Source organism: Bombina bombina, chromosome 2, assembly GCF_027579735.1.
Source record: "Bombina bombina isolate aBomBom1 chromosome 2, aBomBom1.pri, whole genome shotgun sequence".
Lineage (NCBI taxonomy): Eukaryota > Metazoa > Chordata > Amphibia > Anura > Bombinatoridae > Bombina > Bombina bombina.
This window is the reverse complement of record NC_069500.1, coordinates 373,793,064-373,811,208: the sequence shown is the minus strand read 5'-3', so window position 1 is coordinate 373,811,208 and position 18,145 is coordinate 373,793,064. Positions and strand designations below refer to the sequence as shown.

At 40.4% G+C, this 18,145-nt stretch overlaps 1 protein-coding gene across 1 annotated transcript in view; it reads right to left on the bottom strand.

Annotated features, from left to right (window-relative positions):
• AACS (acetoacetyl-CoA synthetase) overlaps positions 1-18,145 on the bottom strand; it is a 350,996-nt gene that overhangs the window by 11,154 nt on the left and 321,697 nt on the right. Inside the window, exons 15-17 of the mRNA XM_053701850.1 lie at positions 12,248-12,317; positions 8,784-8,842; positions 378-580 (exon numbers count right to left, since the gene is read on the bottom strand). Of these exons, the coding sequence (XP_053557825.1) occupies positions 378-580; positions 8,784-8,842; positions 12,248-12,317 (332 nt within the window). The remainder of the gene's footprint in view (positions 1-377; positions 581-8,783; positions 8,843-12,247; positions 12,318-18,145) is intronic.

Genomic DNA, 18,145 nt, shown 5'->3' with positions numbered 1-18,145 from the left:
TTGTCTGTTATATCCTGAGATAGTGAAACGCAGCTCCATTATGTAAAAGGATGTCACTCATGGGCCATTAATGGCGCAGGTAAGGTGGGCACACCGTTGGCACATAGAGTTTGCTTGGACATACTGTTTAGGCATACACCTGGTACAAAGGGATTGCTAAGAACATGCATCTGATGGTAAAAAGGTTGGACACCAATGCAATAGATGGCTATTTTGTTATACTTTAATGTAGAGACATTTTTATTTAGCTGTAAAATGAAATGTACACAATTACTCTGTTTCACAGTTATTTGATTGTGTTACTCAACATGTTACAGTAACATTGTATCTAGGCCTGTAACCTCAGCAAAGTAGGCACTAATGTTCTTTATACTTACTGGAATGTCTGTAGTTTCTAGGATTAAAGCTGGCACATGCCTGGCAGACAATGCCACACGAATTAAATCTCTTATCCATTTCACTAGGTCTTTGCTGAAAGTGTAGCCGTCAGCCATTTTAAGAAACAAGATGACTCGTTCCTCTCCATCCTTGTTGTATTGAGGGACACACAGGCTGTCTGAGACTTCCACAAAGGCTTCAACTGCAAAAAGATTGTGTTCTTTTTTAGAAATATGCACCATCAGACACCAATAATTAACCCTTCCTTTCACAGTTCACAAATTTGAAATAAAATGCGTGCCATCAATGCACTAAATAAATACAAAGGACCTCAAAAAGCTAAATTTTCTTAGGATTTATTCCTACCCAACCAACTAAAAGTAAGCAACTAGACTAGAGTGACAGAGCAAATTAGACATTTTTAATACCATTTGTAATAATAATAGTATACAATGTTGTTGTTGATGATTCATATAGAGCACGAGATTTTAAACTTTTAAATTTACTATCACATTTGCTCTGTTCTCTTGATATCCTAAGTTGAAGAAAATACTTAGGTAGGCGCAGGAGCAGTAATGCACTACTGGGAGATGGCTGTTAATTGGTGGGTGCACTGTCACATTTATGCCTCTTGTTATTGGCTCACCAGAAGTGTTCAGCTGTCTCCCAGTAGTGCTGAAAGCTATTTATGCGAATATGCGATTAAAAAAAGAACACATTTACTTTGTACTCTTGCTATCCTTTGTAGAAAAATAAGCTTAAGACGGCTCATTGGAGCTTCAAGGGCATGACAGTGTCATTAGTCCTTTATGGCAGCAATTTATAAAATTGTTGTAAACATTGCTGTCAAAGTGTTAAAGGCATGCACGCTACAGAGCTCCTATGAGCCTACATATGTTTACTCTGCAAAGAAAAATACCAAGAGAATCAAAGTAAAATTTGATTGAAAAAAAAAGACTGACATTTTTTATTTCAGTTATTTTAATGCTCTAAACCATGAAGTTTAATTTCTTACTTTACTGTCTCTTTAAATGAGGAGATAGATGTCTAAATTATGGCAAGGAATATGCTCAGGTAGAATCTGCTAAATAGCTAATTTAATAACAAAAATAAAGCTTTGTGATTATTTTTAATGCATTAAGAAACACATGAATATTACCAAATATTACAGAGTCTACATGAAACCCCTAAACTTATCAGAGCTTTAATAAGTCTCAAAGTCAGATGCGCAAAACAATGACCACAGTAAGAAGAACACATTTTGTTTCCACTTATATGAAAGGTCCTGTTCAGAGCTTCTATTAGTATAAAACTTCATCGCAAATGTATGAGTAAAACCCCAAAATTCTTACATTTAAAAAAAAACAAAAAACAGAATTTATGCTTACCTGATAAATTACTTTCTCCAACGGTGTGTCCGGTCCACGGCGTCATCCATAACTTGTGGGAATATTCTCTTCCCCAACAGGAAATGGCAAAGAGCACAGCAAAAGCTGTCCATATAGTCCCTCCTAGGCTCCGCCCACCCCAGTCATTCGACCGACGGACAGGAGAAAAAACAGGAGAAACCATATGGTGCCGTGGTGACTGTAGTTAAAGAAAGAAATTTATCAACCTGATTAAAAAACCAGGGCGGGCCGTGGACCGGACACACCGTTGGAGAAAGTAATTTATCAGGTAAGCATAAATTCTGTTTTCTCCAACATTGGTGTTTCCGGTCCACGGCGTCATCCATAACTTGTGGGAACCAATACCAAAGCTTTAGGACACGGATGAAGGGAGGGAGCCAATCAGGTTACCTAAACAGAAGGCACCACGGCTTGCAAAACCTTTCTCCCAAAAATAGCCTCCGAAGAAGCAAAAGTATCAAATTTGTAGAATTTGGCAAAAGTGTGCAGGGAAGACTAAGTCGCTGCCTTACATATCTGATCAACAGAAGCCTCGTTCTTGAAGGCCCATGAGGAAGCCACAGCCCTTGTAGAGTGAGCTGTGATGCGTTCAGGAGGCTGCCGTCCAATCGGATGATGCTTTTCAGCCAAAAGGAAAGAGAGGTAGAAGTAGCTTTTTGACCTCTCCTCTTGCCAGAATAAACGACAAACAGAGAAGACGTTTGTCTAAAATCCTTTGTTGCTTCTAAATAGAACTTTAAAGCACGAACTACATCTAAATTGTTTAACAAACGTTCCTTCTTTGAAACTGGATTCGGACACAAAGAAGGCACAACTATTTCCTGGTTAATATTCTTGTTGGAAACAACCTTTGGAAGGAAACCAGGTTTAGTACGCAAAACAACCTTATCTGAATGGAACACCAGATAGGGCGGATTACACTGCAAAGCAGATAACTCAAACTCTTCTAGCAGAAGAAATAGCAACCAAAAACAGAACTTTCCAAGATAACATCTTGATATCTATGGAATGTAGAGGTTCAAACGGAACCCCTTGAAGAACTGAAAGAACTAAATTCAGACTCCAGGGAGGAGTCAAAGGTCTGTAAACAGGCTTGATCCTGACCAAAGCCTGAACAAAAGCTTGAACATCAGGCACAGCTGCCAGTCGTTTGTGTAACAAGACAGATAAAGCAGAAATCTGTCCCTTTAGAGAACTCGCTGATAATCCCTTATCCAAACCTTCTTGGAGAAAGGAAAGGATCCTAGGAATTTTGATCTTACTCCATGAGAATCCCTTGGATTCACACCAATAGATATATCTTTTCCATATTTTATGGTAAATTTTTCTAGTTACAGGTTTTCTGGCTTGTACCAGAGTATCTATTACAGAATCCGAAAACCCACGCTTAGATAAAATCAAGAGTTCAATTTCCAAGCCGTTAGCTGGAGGGAAACTAGATTTGGATGTTCGAATGGACCTTGTACTAGAAGATCCTGTCTCGAAGGTAGCTTCCATGGTGGAGCCGATGACATATTCACCAGGTCTGCATACCAAGTCCTGCGTGGCCACGCAGGAGCTATCAAGATCACCGAGGCCCTCTCCTGCTTGATCCTGGCTACCAGCCTGGGAATGAGAGGAAACGGTGGAAACACATAAGCTAGGTTGAAGGTCCAAGGCGCTACTAATGCATCCACTAGAGTCGCCTTGGGATCCCTGGATCTGGACCCGTAGCAAGGAACCTTGAAGTTCTGACGAGACGCCATCAGATCCATGTCTGGAATGCCCCATAATTGAGTCAACTGGGCAAATATCTCCGGGTGGAGTTCCCACTCCCCCGGATGGAATGTCTGACGACTCAGATAATCCGCCTCCCAGTTTTCCACTCCTGGGATGTGGATCGCAGATAGGTGGCAGGAGTGATCCTCCGCCCATTTTATGGTTTTGGTCACTTCTCTCATCGCCAGGGAACTCCTTGTTCCCCCCTGATGGTTGATGTAAGCAACAGTCGTCATGTTGTCTGATTGGAATCTTATGAATCTGGCCTTTGCTAGTTGAGGCCAAGCCCTGAGAGTATTGAATATCGCTCTCAGTTCCAGAATGTTTATCGGGAGAAGAGACTCTTCCCGAGACCATAGCCCCTGAGCTTTCAGGGATTTTCAGACCGCGCCCCAGCCCACTAGACTGGCGTCGGTCGTGACGATGACCCACTCTGGTCTGCGGAAGCTCATTCCCTGGGACAGGTGGTCCTGGGTTAGCCACCAACTGAGTGAGTCTCTGGGCTTCTGATCTAATTGAATCACTGGAGACAAGTCTGTATAGTCCCCATTCCACTGTTTCAGCATGCACAGTTGTAATGGTCTTAGAAGAATTCGCGCAAAAGGAACTATGTCCATTGCTGCAACCATCAACCCTACTACTTCCATGCACTGAGCTATGGAAGGTCGTGGAACAGAGTGAAGAACTTGACAAGCGTTTAGAAGTTTTGACTTTCTGACATCTGTCAGGAAAATCTTCATTTCTAAAGACTCTATTATTGTCCCCAAGAAAGGAACTCTTGTCGACGGAGACAGGGAACTTTTTTCTATGTTCACTTTCCATCCGTGAGATCTGAGAAAGGCCAGAACGATGTCTGTGTGAGCCTTTGCCTTTGAAAGAGACGACGCTTGTATCAGAATGTCGTCCAAGTAAGGTGCCACTGCAATGCCCCTTGGTCTTAGAACCGCTAGAAGGGACCCGAGTACCTTTGTGAAAATCCTTGGAGCAGTGGCTAGCCCGAATGGGAGAGCCACAAACTGGTAATATTTGTCCAGAAAGGCGAATCTTTAAATCCAGAATTGGTCTGAAAGTTCCCTCTTTTTTGGGAACTACAAACAGATTTGAGTAAAATCCCATTCCTTGTTCCACGGTTGGAACTGGGTGTATCACTCCCATTTTTAACAGGTCTTCTACACAATGTAAGAATGCCTGTCTCTTTATTTGGTTTGAAGATAAGTGAGACATGTGGAACCTTCCCCTTGGGGGTAGTTCCTTGAATTCTAGAAGATAACCCTGAGAAACTATTTCTAGTGCCCAAAGATCCTGAACATCTCTTGCCCAAGCCTGAGCGAAGAGAGAGAGTCTGCCCCCTACTAGATCCGGTCCCGGATCGGGGGCTACTCCTTCATGCTGTCTTGGTAGCAGCAGCAGGCTTCTTGGCCTGCTTACCCTTGTTCCAGCCTTGCATCGGTTTCCAAGCTGGTTTGGTTTGCGAAGCATTACCCTTTTGTCTAGAGGCTGCAGAGTTGGAGGCCGGTCCGTTCCTGAAATTGCGAAAGGAACGAAAATTAGACTTATTCTTGGCCTTGAAAGGCCTATCTTGTGGGAGGGCATGGCCCTTACCCCCAGTGATGTCTGAGATAATCTCTTTCAATTCTGGCCCAAAAAGGGTTTTACCCTTGAAAGGGATATTAAGGAATTTTGTCTTGGAAGATACATCCGCTGACCAAGACTTTAGCCAGAGCGCTCTGCGCGCCACAATTGCAAACCCTGAATTTTTCGCCGCTAATCTGCAAAGCGGCATCTAAAATAAAGGAATTAGCTAACTTAAGTGCGTGAATTCTGTCCATAACCTCCTCATACGGAGTCTCTCTACTGAGCGACATTTCTAGTTCCTTGAACCAGAACCACGCTGCTGTAGTGACAGGAATAATGCACGAAATAGGTTGCAGGAGGTAACCTTGCTGTACAAAAATCTTTTTAAGCAAACCCTCCAATTTTTTATCCATAGGATCTTTAAAAGCACAATTATCCTCGATAGGAATAGTAGTGTGCTTGGCTAGTGTAGAAACTGCCCCCTCGACCTTAGGGACTGTCTGCCATAAGTCCTTTCTGAGGTCGACCATAGGAAATAATTTCTTAAATATAGGAGGGGGGACAAAAGGTATGCCGGGCTTCTCCCACTCCTTATTCACTATGTCCGCCACCCGTTTGGGTATAGGAAAAGCGTCGGGGTGCACCGGAACCTCTAGGAACTTGTCCATCTTGCACAATTTTTCTGGAATGACCAGGTTGTCACAATCATCCAGAGTAGATAGCACCTCCTTAAGCAGTGCACGGAGATGCTCTAATTTAAATTTAAATGTCATAACATCAGGTTCTGCCTGCTGAGAAATTCTAACTGAATCAGAAATTTCCCCATCTGACAAAACCTCCCTCATGGCCACTTCAGATTGGTGTGAGGGTATGACAGAGCAATTATCATCAGCGCCCTCCTGCTCTACAGTGTTTAAAACAGAGCAATCGCGCTTTCTCTGAAATGCAGGCATTTTGGATAAAATATTTGCTATGGAGTTATCCATTACTGCCGTCAATTGTTGCATAGTAACAAGCATTGGCGCGCTAGAAGTACTAGGGGTCTCCTGCGTGGGCAAAACTGGTGTAGACACAGAAGTAGATGATGTAGAACTATGTCTACTCCCTTCATCTGATGAATCATCTTGGGCAACTTTACTATCTGTGGCAGTACTGTCCTTACTTTGTTTGGACGCTATGGCACAATTATCACACAATTTTGAAGGGGGAGACACATTGGCTTCCATACATACAGAACATAGTTTATCTGAAGGCACAGACATGTTAAACAGGCTTAACCTTGTCAATAAAGTACAAAAACCGTTTTAAAACAAAACCGTTACTGTCTCTTTAAATTTTAAACAGGGCACACTTTATTACTGAATATGTGAAAAACTATGAAGGAATTGTTCAAATTTAACCAAATTTTCAGCACAGTGTCTTAAAGCATTCAAAGCATTGCACCCCAAATTTCAGACCTTTAACCCTTAAAATGAGGAAACCGGAGCCGGTTACAGTTTTAACCCCTCTACAGTCCCAGCTACAGCCTTTGCTGCGACTTTACCAAACCCAGGGGGGTATACGATACCAAATGAAGCCTTCTAGGAACCTTTTCAACTACTTTCAGACCCACACACATGCAGCTGCATGTCCTGCTCTCAAAAGTAACTGCACAGTAATGGCGCGAAAATGAGGCTCTGCCTACTACAGGGAAGGCCCTTCCTGACTGGGAAGGTGTCTAAACCAGTGCCTGACGTAAAAAAACGTTCCCCAAAGTTTATAACGTGTGAATTTCAACATTAAGCTGTATAAAATGCCCAAATAAAGCAATCGATCTAGCCCATAAAAGTGTCTACCAGTTTTATAGCCCATATTAAGCCCTTTATTCTGTTTGAGACTAAGAAAATGGCTTACCGGTCCCCATGAGGGGAAATGACAGCCTTCCAGCATTACACAGTCTTGTTAGAAATATGGCTAGTCATACCTTAAGCAGAAAAGTCTGCCAACTGTTTCCCCCAACTGAAGTTATCTCATCTCAACAGTCCTATGTGGAAACAGCAAACGATTTTAGTTACTGCTGCTAAAATCATAATCCTCTCACAAACAGAACTCTTCATCTTTTTCTGTTTCAGAGTAAATAGTACATACCAGCACTATTTTAAAATCACAAACTCTTGATAGTAGAATAAAAAACTACAACTAAACCCCACATACTCTTCACCATCTCCGTGGAGATGCTGCTTGTTCAGCGGCAAAAAGAATGACTGGGGTGGGCGGAGCCTAGGAGGGACTATATGGACAGCTTTTGCTGTGCTCTTTGCCATTTCCTGTTGGGGAAGAGAATATTCCCACAAGTTATGGATGACGCCGTGGACCGGACACACCAATGTTGGAGAAATCTACTTTTCTTCTTCTATAACAGCTATACAGCTCAATATGTTGTTTTTTCTTTTTGTTGAAAGCTCATTAAATATACCATAAACTATAGGTAAATGGCTGTTGTACTATAAAATGTGTTTTCCCCTTAAAGTGTTCTAAATAAGAGTAGCAGAGTATTACATGTATGGGAAATTGTTACTCTAAGTTTGTGTATTTGTAATAGATGTTTTGCTCATTTAAACCACCATCTGTTCTTCTGAAGGGCATGCCCACAAAAATGGGCTGAGCCTGCAGGTAAAGGTATTTATGACTAAACATAGTTAAGTACTGAAATGCTAACTATAGCTGGGCAAAACCAGCTATTTCATATTAAAAAAATCTGTCTCTCTCCAACACCCTATTGGGAGATAAATTAGTGATTTTGCTCCTGTTAACATTGCTATTCCACTAAGAATACTTTGTTATTAATAATTGCAATGTAGGTGGTGGTTTTCACAAAACAAAAATCCGCTGTTTCAAATAACAAAATAAAGGTAAATTATATAAACAATATACTCCAGCAGGTAAAATAGACTATTGGGAACACATTGAATGTCCATTTAAGTGCTGTGATTTGTTGGGCCTTCGTAGCTCTATAGCTGTGTAAACCTGACTAAAGACCCACCATTTTCTACAAATTTAGGCCCTGCACATTCAGGGACAGGGATACTCATCCAAGGGTAGTTTGATGTTTAGCAATGTTTTCACATGGAAAGACTGAGTAACAAGCGGATTTCACTGCCAAACATTCTTTTCAGGGACAAAAAAGTGAATGCAGGACCAATTTTAAAATTCCCCCTCCAAAAAATGATATTGTTTATTTCATATGGAATGAGGCATAAACAAAAAATAATAACATTTATTCCCTTAAAACATGCAGCATTGTGTTTATGTGTACAAGTGAGCTTGTTTTTCCCTCTCTGGAGAGACCAAAAGTAAATAGAGTAACCTGCAAATGCTGCACATTAAATAGCTAGTTTAGGCAATATGTAGCATTTAATAAACCTAGGCTTTTGCCTTTTGGCCTCTAGGGAGCACGGGATAAAACAAAAAAGAAATAGCTGTTTAATGTTCCTTTTAGTGTCTAATTGTATAAACCGGCAATGGTGCAGCTATAACTTTACACTATTGTACACATGGAGGTATATTTATTTAATTACTAAACTTAATGTTTGTGTGAATGCAAAGTCCGGCAGATTTCACTCTACTATAGCATATACCATATTACGGACATTGAACATTAAAGGTTTAGTCACAGTTCAGTACCTATGTTGTAGATTTCTGAGCTCCCGAATCGCACCCCATTAGGATTGAGGGTGCCGTCACTGAAATAGAACGGAAAATCCATTATCAAACATAAATAAGATTTACTTCTGAACACAAAACGTAATTATTTTCAACACTTACATATAATTAATCGTGCAGAAACTACTAGTTATTTAGTTAAATTAAATTTGTGTCTCTGTATGAACCTATAACATGGCCTGGAACAGCTGTCTAGTAGCTATAGATGCATGCTCCTCAGATGCCTCCATGTCACCCCCTTATGACCAATTTCATGGTCACACAAAATCATGAATTGGCCTCCTTTTGCCTACTCTTTGCTTGGATGTACTATGTTTGCAGCTCACAGGATGACAAGCAGAAGGGAGTGGACAGCTGCTTTTTGTCACTGCAACACAAAAGAGCACCAATAAGTGGCACACCCCAAAGGCAGCTGACAGTTTTACCTAAACACCTTGTAATTACGTTACATTTCTGTTGTGTTGCTGTAGAACAACATCGGTCAAGTATTAATATTTTGAAAACAAATTAATCTTTTTACGGCAATTATTTTTCAGTAGCTAAACTCCACTCCCATTTGCCTTGCCTGGAGGAGGCAATCAGGACTTTAGTCTACTGTCTCAAACTTAGGATAAAGTGAATTGTTTTGCAGTTGTTATCAGCCAATTAGCGACGTATACGTAGCAGGGTTAAAGCCTTGAGAGGTCACCAGAGTGTATTTCAAGGTCTAGTGAACTTGATATACCAATGGCACTACTTAGATGTAAGACTATTCCCTCATAGTTTAAATATATAAATATATATATATATTGCTCTATTGTCAGTTAAATAAAATAAATAATGAAAATATATTGCAAAGTTATTTTATTAAATCTCAAGGTTTTTACTGTCTCTTTATGATAAATTTGGCTCTAAATGTGATGGAACACCAATGGTACTCCACTGAAAAAGCCACAGATTAACAATGTTTGCTAGAAAAGCTTATTACACGTAACTGAAGACATCTGAAAGCAGCAATGCTCATTCACGTTTTAATATGAATAAAATCACATTCCTTTAGATCACTTGATAGCTGACACTTGCATCTTTATTTTGCTGCTAAAAAACAGCCAATCAGGTAGCAAAATAGCAGATTCTTAGCTTCATCATGAAGATGGTCAAAATATAAATGCAGAGTAATTATTACTTTGTCCACCTGTCAAATGATAAATGGGGCTAATGTTCCCACCTAGGGAACCTGTCTCACTGTGTTGAAAGCAAGCAGGTAGCAAACGTTTGTCTGTTGCCTGCATGTAACATTGCACAATGAATTTCTTGTACAGCACTACATCCCGTAGAACCTGCCAATCACCCCAAATGACTGCCGCATATTTACTTGTAGTAAGCAGACTTGCACGAGCACAAGGGCTCCAAATCATCCTCTTATTTATTTCACATTATATTTCTTAGATCCTTTTAATCCAAGCCATAATCAAACAATAGAAAGATACAATTTTACACAAACAATTTACCATAATTAAATAATGCTATCTTCCATCTGCTTGAAATCCCTTAATTGTATTTGAGCTTCTCCCTATTGCAGTCTGGATATCATTATGATTTTAGAGATCTATCTTAATCTCTTACCATTAATAGAGATTACTTAAATGCAACTTCATTGTTTCAAAGTAGAACCATCATCTCCAGAGGATGAGTTCAAACCCTAAACCTATGCAAATGGCCCCATAAAATATTCCCATAACTGTCCTTCTCTCTTCCGTTTGTCAGACTTTTAAATTCATAGAAAAAAGGGACATGGAAGACTGAATCATACTTTCATGACACAGACAGACTTTCTAATAGACGTGTAATTTGTTATTAGTTAAACAAATCAGGAAAATGTCTGAGGTCTGCACAATCAGACTCTTTCTAGCACCAGATTTATTAGGTAAAAAGTGCAATACACAAACATCTGTACAAGTCCAAATATTTGTATTTGCACTACCTCCCTAACAAACTCAGCACCGAAATCAGCCAAATGCCGCAGGCAGTGGCTATTTCCCGGATTCATTTAAAGGGACATGAAACACATTTTTTTATTTGTATGGTTTATATAGAGCATGTGATTTTAAACAACTTTACAATTTACTTCCATTATTTAATTTGTTTTGTACTTTTGGTATCCTTTATTGAAAAGGATACATGGGTAGGCTCAGGAGCTGCTGGTTGGTGGCTGCAAATATATACCTCTTGTCATTGGCATTCAGCTAGCTCCCAGTAGTGCATTACTGCTTCTTCAACATAAATGAAGGAATCAAATTTGATAGCGGTAAATCAGAAATTTGTTTTAAAACTGTATGCTCTATCTGAAGCATGAAATAAATAGTGTTTCTTGTGCCTTCAACTAACAAATAATGAATTATACAGGTCTACTTTCTATCTTCTATTATCAAATTACCTCTTTTCCATTAGATCAATCTGAGGTATGCTCTCTCATGAAAAGGATCTAAGTTGTTTTTTTTTGTTTTAAAGTAAACAGAAACTAACATGAAGTACAAAACATATGCAACTGTATTAAAAGGACATTAAAGCGTGTGATATAAGCATACGCGTTTCACACAGCAAGAGGTATTTAAAGAGGATAAAGACAATTCTGTAACCTGCAAATGAAATACCTGCTTTAGGCAATTTGCAGCAGTTTGAAAATCTAGGATAAAGTTTTTGCTTTTTGACCTGTTTATGCAGGAAGCAAGGGACCAAGCACAATTTATACACAAAAGCAACTGATGTTTATTGTTCCTTCAAGACCGCTGAACTAGCTGTACTAGTGGGCAAGAATGAGAAGCTTCAACAAGTCAGACAAACAAAAAAAATATTTTCATTTAAGACAGACAGATATTTGACAAATTGAAGAGAGAAAAATATATATTTAAAGGGATACTATCAACAACTTTAAATGTGTATAAATAAGAGATTAGTTTTAAATTAAAAGTCTGCGAATCTAATTTATTCTTGCAGTTAGTATTTACTCAGTTTAATCTATTATAAACCCCCAGCTGCTTCAATTATTGTATGCCTGAAACATTTACTAATTTTCTCTAATGAGAAGCACACACATTCGTTATAATAAAGGGAGCCATGATGTGCCTCTATGTAATTGGAGAATATAAATTTTATTTTCAGGGTTAAAGTCTGTTGAAGCTCTAGGTGGGGAACATGATGAAAGTAATATCAGTTATTACCTAAATGCAAGAAAAAAATACCCTAGTTACAAGATAATAAGAATCGTTTTGATAATAAACTGGGCTGTTAAACTATTTTTTGCTTCCTAATTTCTATTTTTAACAAGGTAATAATACCAAAAGAAAACAGATAAACTAAACTGGAAAATGTTTTTAATTTGAGCGTATCTAAAATTGTTTAAATAGTTTCTGTAAGATCTTAATGTATTTTTTAGTCAAACAGACCTGCGGCCCAGCATGACGATCCCTCCAGTTTTTGGATTTATTTTGCAGTAGTCTCCATGAGCCCAGACACCTACAAACAAGGACACATTGTGAGAAATTTCTAAATATAATATGCAATAAATGTCATGTACCACCAAACAATAAAAAATATTGCTTAAAAAAAAATAAAAAATCTATTTCTTCCAATAAATTACTGTACCTTCCTCTTCATTCCTAAGCCCCCTCCCTTTGTTTCCTATCTTTTGAAGTTGACACTATTCACCTCTTCTCCCCTGTAGCTTTCCATGTTGCTCTTATTTATTGGCCTCCTGACCCAGCATCACAATTTCTAAACCACTTTGAAGCCTGGCTCCCACAATTCCTCTCTTGTAACGTCCCTTCTCTCATCTTAGGGAATCTCAACATACCCATTGACAATTCTAACGTGTCTGCTGCCTCTAAGCTTTTATCTATTACCACCTCTCTTGGCCTGTCCTAGTGGACAAAATCACAAAATTAAAAAGCTCCACAGCACAATGAAATTATGCTCACTTCATTCCAGACTGTGAATCCAACAGACAGCAACGTTTCGGGCTCTCAAACCTTACATAGTATGAGTAAGGGTTGAGAGCCCGAAACATTGCTGTCTGTTGGATTCACACTGGAATAAAGTGAGCTGAATTTCATTCTGCTGTGGAGCTTTTTTATTTTGTGATATTTGAGGCCTGCAGTGGGTCTTTTGCTTTCCACGTGCACTTGCATAAGCAAGGGACTGCTTGCTGAATCCTATATATATATATATATCTAGTGGACAACATCTCCAACTCACTGTGAAGGCAACTCAATTGACCTGATCTTCACCCATCTCTGTGCCGTTTCCAACTTCTCTAACTTCCCCTTTCCTCTCTCTGACCATCCTCTACTAACTTTTTCTCTTACTCTACCTGCTGCATCCTTGAATGCCCCCAAAAAACTGCTACATTACAGGAATTTAAAAGACTTAGATCTCACAGACTTTTCTACTCAACCTAAACCTCTGCTCTCCAACATTTCATCCCTCTCTTGCCCAGACCTTGTGGCCTTGCAGCATAATTCTGCACTAAAAACAACACTTGACAAAGCTACACTCTCCAGTGTTTGCCGTGCATTATGGCACACCAAACAGACCCTCTATCTTCAGCGATATTCACAGACTGCTGAACGTCCGTGGAGAAAATCACACACCTGTGCTGATTTCCTGCATTGTAAATTGGTCCTTAAGTCATACAACTCTGCTCTCAGCCTGGCCAAACAAGTATATTTCTCCTACCTTGTGTCAACTCACGCATCGAACCCCAGAAGGCTGTTATCAAATCTTTAACTCCCTCCTTCATCTGCCTGCACCTCTACCCACTACCAAACTCACTGCTCAGATTATTCCTGATCACTTCAAAACTAAAATTGATCAATTAGAAAATACATCTCTCCCTCACAACCCTCAATCCCAGCCTTCCAATACACCCCTTCTATTAATAAAACTATCTGCTACTTTCCTCCTGTAACAGAGGAAGACCATCTCACAAGTTACCCACTTCACCCTATTCCTTCATGACTCCTTCCCTCTCTCTGCTTCTCTAACCCCCGCCCTAACTCATCTCTTTAAAGTAACAGTCTAGTCAAAATTATAAATTTTCACGATTCAGATAGGAAATGCAATTTTAAACAACTTTCCATTTGACTTTTATCATCAAATTTGCTTTGATCTTTTGGTATTCATTGTTGAAATTTATAAGCCCTTTCATGTGCGCCATATAGATAACATGGGGCTCACTCCCGTGGAGTTAATGAGTCAGCACTGATTGGCAAAATGCAAGTCTGTCAAAAGAACCGAAAATAAGGGGAAAAGAGCACCCCAACAGAGCTGTTAAGTGTCACTTCCCTTACCCATAACCACCAGTCATTCGGCCGAAGGGAAATGGAAAAAGAAGATAACACATAGGTATAGAGGTGCCTGAGGTTAACATAAAAACTGTTGTCTTAAATTTAAGAGCGGAGTCGTGGACTCTCCATGCCCGGAAAGAAAGACATTTATCAGGTAAGCATAAATTTTGTTTTCTTTCCTATGGCATGGAGAGTCCACAATTTCATTACAATTACTAGTGGGAACCAAAACCCAAGCTAGAGGACACAGAATGAAAAGGGAGGTAGAACAAGGCAGGAGGACTTAAACCAAAGGCACCACCGCTTGAAGAACCTTTCTCCCAAAAGAGGCCTCAGCCGAGGCAAAAGTATCAAATTTGTAGAATTTGGAAAAAGTATGCAAAGAGGACCATGCCTTGCAAATCTGTTCCACAAAAGCTTCATTTTTGAAAGCCCAAGATGAGGAGACAGCCCTAGTAGAATGAGCCGTAATTCTCTCAGGAGGCTGCTGTCATAAGCTAAACGAATAATACTTCTTAACCAGAGGGAAAGAGTAGTAGAAGTGGCCTTCTGACCTTTACGTTTTCCAGAGAAAACAACAAACAGGGCAGAAGATTACTGAAAATCTTTAGTAGCTTGAAGGTAAAATTTTAGGGCACGCACAACATCCAGGTTATGCAAAATACGTTCCTTATGGGAAGAAGGATTAGGACAAAAAGAAGGAACAACAATTTCCTGATTAATGTATTAATGTATCTATTCAACACATTCTTAGGTAGAAAACCCCACTTAGTAGGAAGGACCGCCTTATCTGCATGAAAAATAAGGTACGGGGAATCACACAAAACCTTCCAAGATAACAATTTTTAATTTTTTTTATTTATGTAATTTTTATTGAAGTTGAGCAAGTACATACAGTTAATAAGCTTCACAATCTTACATCAAAATAAGAGGATAACAATTTTATATCAACAAGATGCATTGGCTCAAACGGAGCCTGCTGCAAAACTTTAAGAATGAGGTTAAGGCGCCAAAGAGGAGCAACAGGTTTAAACACAGGCCTGATTCTGACCACGGCCTGAACAAAAGCTTTGCACAAAAGAATAGAATAGACCCTTCAGAGTACTGACTGACAAACCTTCTCCAGACCATCCTGAAGAAAGGATAAAATGCTGGGAAGCCTCACCCAACTCCAGGAGAATCCCTTAGATTTGTACTAATAAAGGTATTTACGCCATACCTTATGATAAATCCTGCAAGTAACAGGTTTACAAGCCTAAAGCATGGTATTAATGACAGACTCAGAAAACCCACGTCTAGCCAAAACTAGGCGTTCAATCTCCAATCAGTCAGCTCCAGAGAATCTAGATTTGGATGGAGGAAGGGACCCTGAAGTAGAAGGTCCTTCCTCATAGGTAACCTCCAAGGTGGAAGAGATGACATCTTCACCAGATCCGCGAACCAGATCCTGCAAGGCCATGCAAGAGCTATTAGAATTACATATACTCTCTCCTGTTTGATACGAGCAAACGGAGGAAACAGGTATGCTAGAGAGAAGTTTCAATGAACCGCCAGAGCGCCTTTCAGAGCGTCCCGAGGATCTCTAGACCTTGAACCGTACTTTGGAAGCTTGGCATTTTGACGAGACGCCATCAGATCATACTCCTGAACCCTCCACCTGAGGATTATCTTGGGAACACCCCCGGATGGAGAGCCCACTCCCCGGGATGAGAGGTCTGTCTGCTCAGAAAATCCGCCTCCCAGTTCTCCTAGAATGTGGATGGCAGATAGGAGACAATCGTGAGCTTCCGCCCACTGAAGAATGCAAGTCACCTCCTTCATAGCTAAGGAACTCTCCCTGGTGGTTAATGTAAGCCACTGAGGTGATGTTGTCTGACTGGAATCTGATAAACCGGACTAAAAGATAATTAAGGCCAAGTCATCAAGGTATTGAAGATTGCTCTCAACAAGATGTTTATGGGAAGAGAGGACTCCTCCCAAGTCCACAGTCCCTGAGCTTTAAAAAAAAAAAAAAAAAAACGGATCCCCAGCCTAACAGGCTGGCGTACGTGGTCACAATCACCCAGGAAGTTCTCTGGAAGCATGTGCCCCAAGACAGATTGTCCTGCAAAATCCACCACGAGAGAGAGTCTCTTGTTAGGGAATCCAGATCTATCCTCTGTGATAGATCTGAATGGTCTCCATTCCATTGGCTAAGCATGCAGAGTTGCAGAGGTCTCAGATGGAACCAAGCAAAAGTAATGATGTCCATGGAAGCAACCATCAGACCAATAACTTCCATGCATTGAGCCAATGATGGACGAATAGCAGACTGGAGAGAAAGGCACGAAGCAAGAAGTTTGGATTTTCTGACATCCGTCAGGAAAATCTTCATGGATAGGGAATCTATGATTGTCCCTAAGAAACACAGCCTTGTAGTTGGAACAAGGGAACTCTTTTCCAGATTCACTTTTCACCCGTGGGAACGTAGAAAAGACAACATCTCTGTATGAGATTTTGCTAGCTGAAAAGAGGACGCCTGAACCAAGATGTCATCTAGTTAAGGCTCTACGGCAATTCCCTGAGATCGGACCACTGCCAAAAGAGTCCCCAGAACCTTTGTGAATATTCTGGGAGCTGTAGCAAGTCCAAACGGAAGTGCAACAAATTAGAAGTGCTTGTCCAGAAAAGCGAATCTCAGGAACTGGTGATGATCCCTGTGAATGGGAACATGAAGATACGTGTCCTTCAGGTCTATGGTCGTCATGAACTGACCCTCTTGGACCAAGGGAAGAATGGAACGAATGGTTTCCATCTTGAAGGACGGAATCCTGATGAATTTGTTGAGACATTTTAGGTCTAAAATGGGACGGAAAGTTCCCTCCTCTTTGGGAACCCCAAAAAGATTTGAATAGAATCCTTGGCCCTGTTCCCTTACAGGAACTGGAACAATCACTCCCAGGGAGGATAGGTCCTGAACGCAGTTTAAGAGGGCCTCTCTTTTTACCTGGTCTGCAGATAATCTTGAGAGGATGAATCTGCCCCTGGGAGGACAAGTCTTGAATCTTATTCTGTAACCCTGATATACTATGTCCACAGCCCAAGGATCTGGGACATTGCTTACCCAAGCTTGTCGAAAAAAGAAAGCCTGACCCTCACTTGATCCAACACCGGACTGGGGGCAGACCCTTAATGCTGATTTAGCATCAGATGAAGGCTTTTTGGATTGCTTTCCCATTTTCCAAGGCTGACTGGACCTCCTGGAGGAAGAGGGAGACTTCTGTCCTTTGAAGTTATGAAAGGAACGAACATTTGAATTTAGGCGACCCTTAGATCTATGTTGTCCTGAGGTAGGACAGACCCCTTTTCACCTGTAATCTCAGAAATTATCTCCGCCAGACCAGGACCAATGAGAAAGTCTTACCCTTTTAGGGTAAATAAAGTAGCTTGGACTTAGAAGTTACATCAGCCGACCAAGATTTTAGCCATAGAGCCCTGCGAACTAGAACAGCGAAGCTAGTCATCTTGGCTCCCAGTCTAATGACTTGCATGTTGGTACCAGAGATAAAAGAATTGGCCAGTTTAAGAGCCTTGATCCTATCTTGGATCTCCTCTATAGAAGTATCTTCTAAAATCAGCTCCGACAAGGCATTGCACCAATAAGATGCTGCACCTGCAACTGTAGCAATACTTGCAGCAGGTTGCCACTGTAATCCCTGATGAATGTACATCTTCTTTAAGTAAGCTTCAAGCTTCTTATCCATGGGATCCTTGAAAGAATAGCTATACTCTATAGGAATATTAGTTATTTTGGCTAGAGTAGAGATAGCTCTTTCCACCTTAGGCACAGTGTGCCACAAATCCTGAATGGAGTCAGCAACAGGAAACATATTTTTAAAAATAGCAGAAGGGGAAAAGGGAATCCCTGATTTTTTCTATTCCTGAGCTATAATCTCTACGGAAGAAGGAGCATCATAATATCTATTGAGTTTACTAGATTTTTTAGGGTTGACAGCGACA